The sequence below is a fragment of the Morone saxatilis genome, unplaced genomic scaffold, assembly GCF_004916995.1.
Source record: "Morone saxatilis isolate NCDOM2014 unplaced genomic scaffold, NCSU_SB_2.0 Contig11, whole genome shotgun sequence".
Taxonomy (NCBI): domain Eukaryota; kingdom Metazoa; phylum Chordata; class Actinopteri; family Moronidae; genus Morone; species Morone saxatilis.
This window is the reverse complement of record NW_023339663.1, coordinates 7,522,041-7,523,486: the sequence shown is the minus strand read 5'-3', so window position 1 is coordinate 7,523,486 and position 1,446 is coordinate 7,522,041. Positions and strand designations below refer to the sequence as shown.

The 1,446-nt window shown below is 36.2% G+C and overlaps 1 protein-coding gene across 1 annotated transcript in view; it reads left to right on the top strand.

Moving 5' to 3' along the window:
- The window catches only part of tmem208 (transmembrane protein 208), a gene marked incomplete at its 5' end in the record, with an annotated part of 3,163 nt that extends 2,369 nt beyond the window's left edge, over positions 1–794 (top strand). Inside the window, 1 exon segment of the mRNA XM_035652546.1 lies at positions 63–794. Coding sequence (XP_035508439.1) covers positions 63–200 — 138 coding nt within the window.
- Positions 795–1,446: the final 652 nt, after the last annotated feature.

Sequence of the window (1,446 nt, the reverse complement as noted above, 5' to 3'; positions counted from 1 at the left end):
TTCTCTTTCTTGTGTGTGTGTGTGTGTGTGTGTGTGTGTGTGTGTGTGTGTGTGTGTGTCAGGCCCCGGCCCGTGCCTTGCACCTGCTGTGGGTGAACTTTTTGGGCCCCTGGTTTATGGCAGAAAGCCCGTCAGCACCAGAGGAAGTGAATGAGAAGAAGCAGAGAAGACAAGAGCGCAGACAGATGAAGAGATTCTGATGCTGCAGAGCAGACGGAGCAGTATTTTTATACACAGAATCTAATATACAGATGGCGAGGAACTCATAAGTTATTTAGGAAGAAATTTTGTTATTAAGTTAAACTTGATCCAAATCTGATACTGTGGAATCTTGTTTTCCATGTTTGTTTTCTTTCTGCTTTCTCCTGTAATCAAATTTTCTCCTTAAATAATGAAATGAAATCTTCCCTATTTAGATAATGTCACGGTCCAAGTATCATTTGTCCTCATGCCGAGATTTAAGAGTTTTGCTGTTGCACAATCCCATCACACCGCCCCCTGCAGACTTCCATCGAATTCCTCCTCTGCGAACGAACCCTGCGATACAGTGACGAAATGAATCAGAACCATAGCCAGCTGAATTTATTCTGTCAGAGCCACTTTTGTCATGGCATGTGTTTCACTTTTATGTAATTGTATTTTTCAAAAATGCAGAATTCATCGGTGAGCCTTCATTACAGAGCCGAGATGTTTTGTTTTACAAGCTATTAAGTCTTATAAAATCAACTGGATATAATTCAAGTTTAATAGAAAAAATGTCAATGTTTTGCAATAAAAAAAATCTTCCTCCAGTATGTGGAGTTTCATCATTTCAAGTTTTATTTTTCAGGTAAGAAAGGTTCAGTGTCTGTTTTGTTAGTGTTGTGCCTTCAGCCATGGATTAAAAGAACTGAGCAATGTGTTTTTTGGGCTAAAATCTGCTTTTGTTGATCTAATGTAATCATTTGAATATAAGAAATCAAAAGTAGGAATGTTAAGGAAAAGTTTAAATTACAGTTCACATTAAAAGTATTCTTATTTACCTCTAAGAGCTAACTTGAATTAGTTTTAACATGATAACCTCCTGGAAGACGCTTACTTCATTTCTGTTGCTCAGTATATTTATCTGAATTAATATTTCACTTTCTAAAACTTTGGCAATTGTTTTTACTTCTGTCATTCTTCCTTGTTTAAGTGTAACTAATTGTGTAAACTATTGGGGCTTCTTCTTCTTTTTTGTTTGGCAGTATTTTAACTTAGAAGTCCAAATAGAAATAGATACTTTCTCAATAGAGATTTGAGTTGATTGCAGGGAACAAAAGACCCTTGCTGACATCCAGTTTTCCTGTCATTTGTTTATTTATGAAAAGCAGATATGATTAATTGTGATGTCGGGATTGTTCACAGAGATTTTAGTGGTGAAAAGCTGAATTACATTTTATTCAAAGAGCAGCTTAAAGGTCCAGT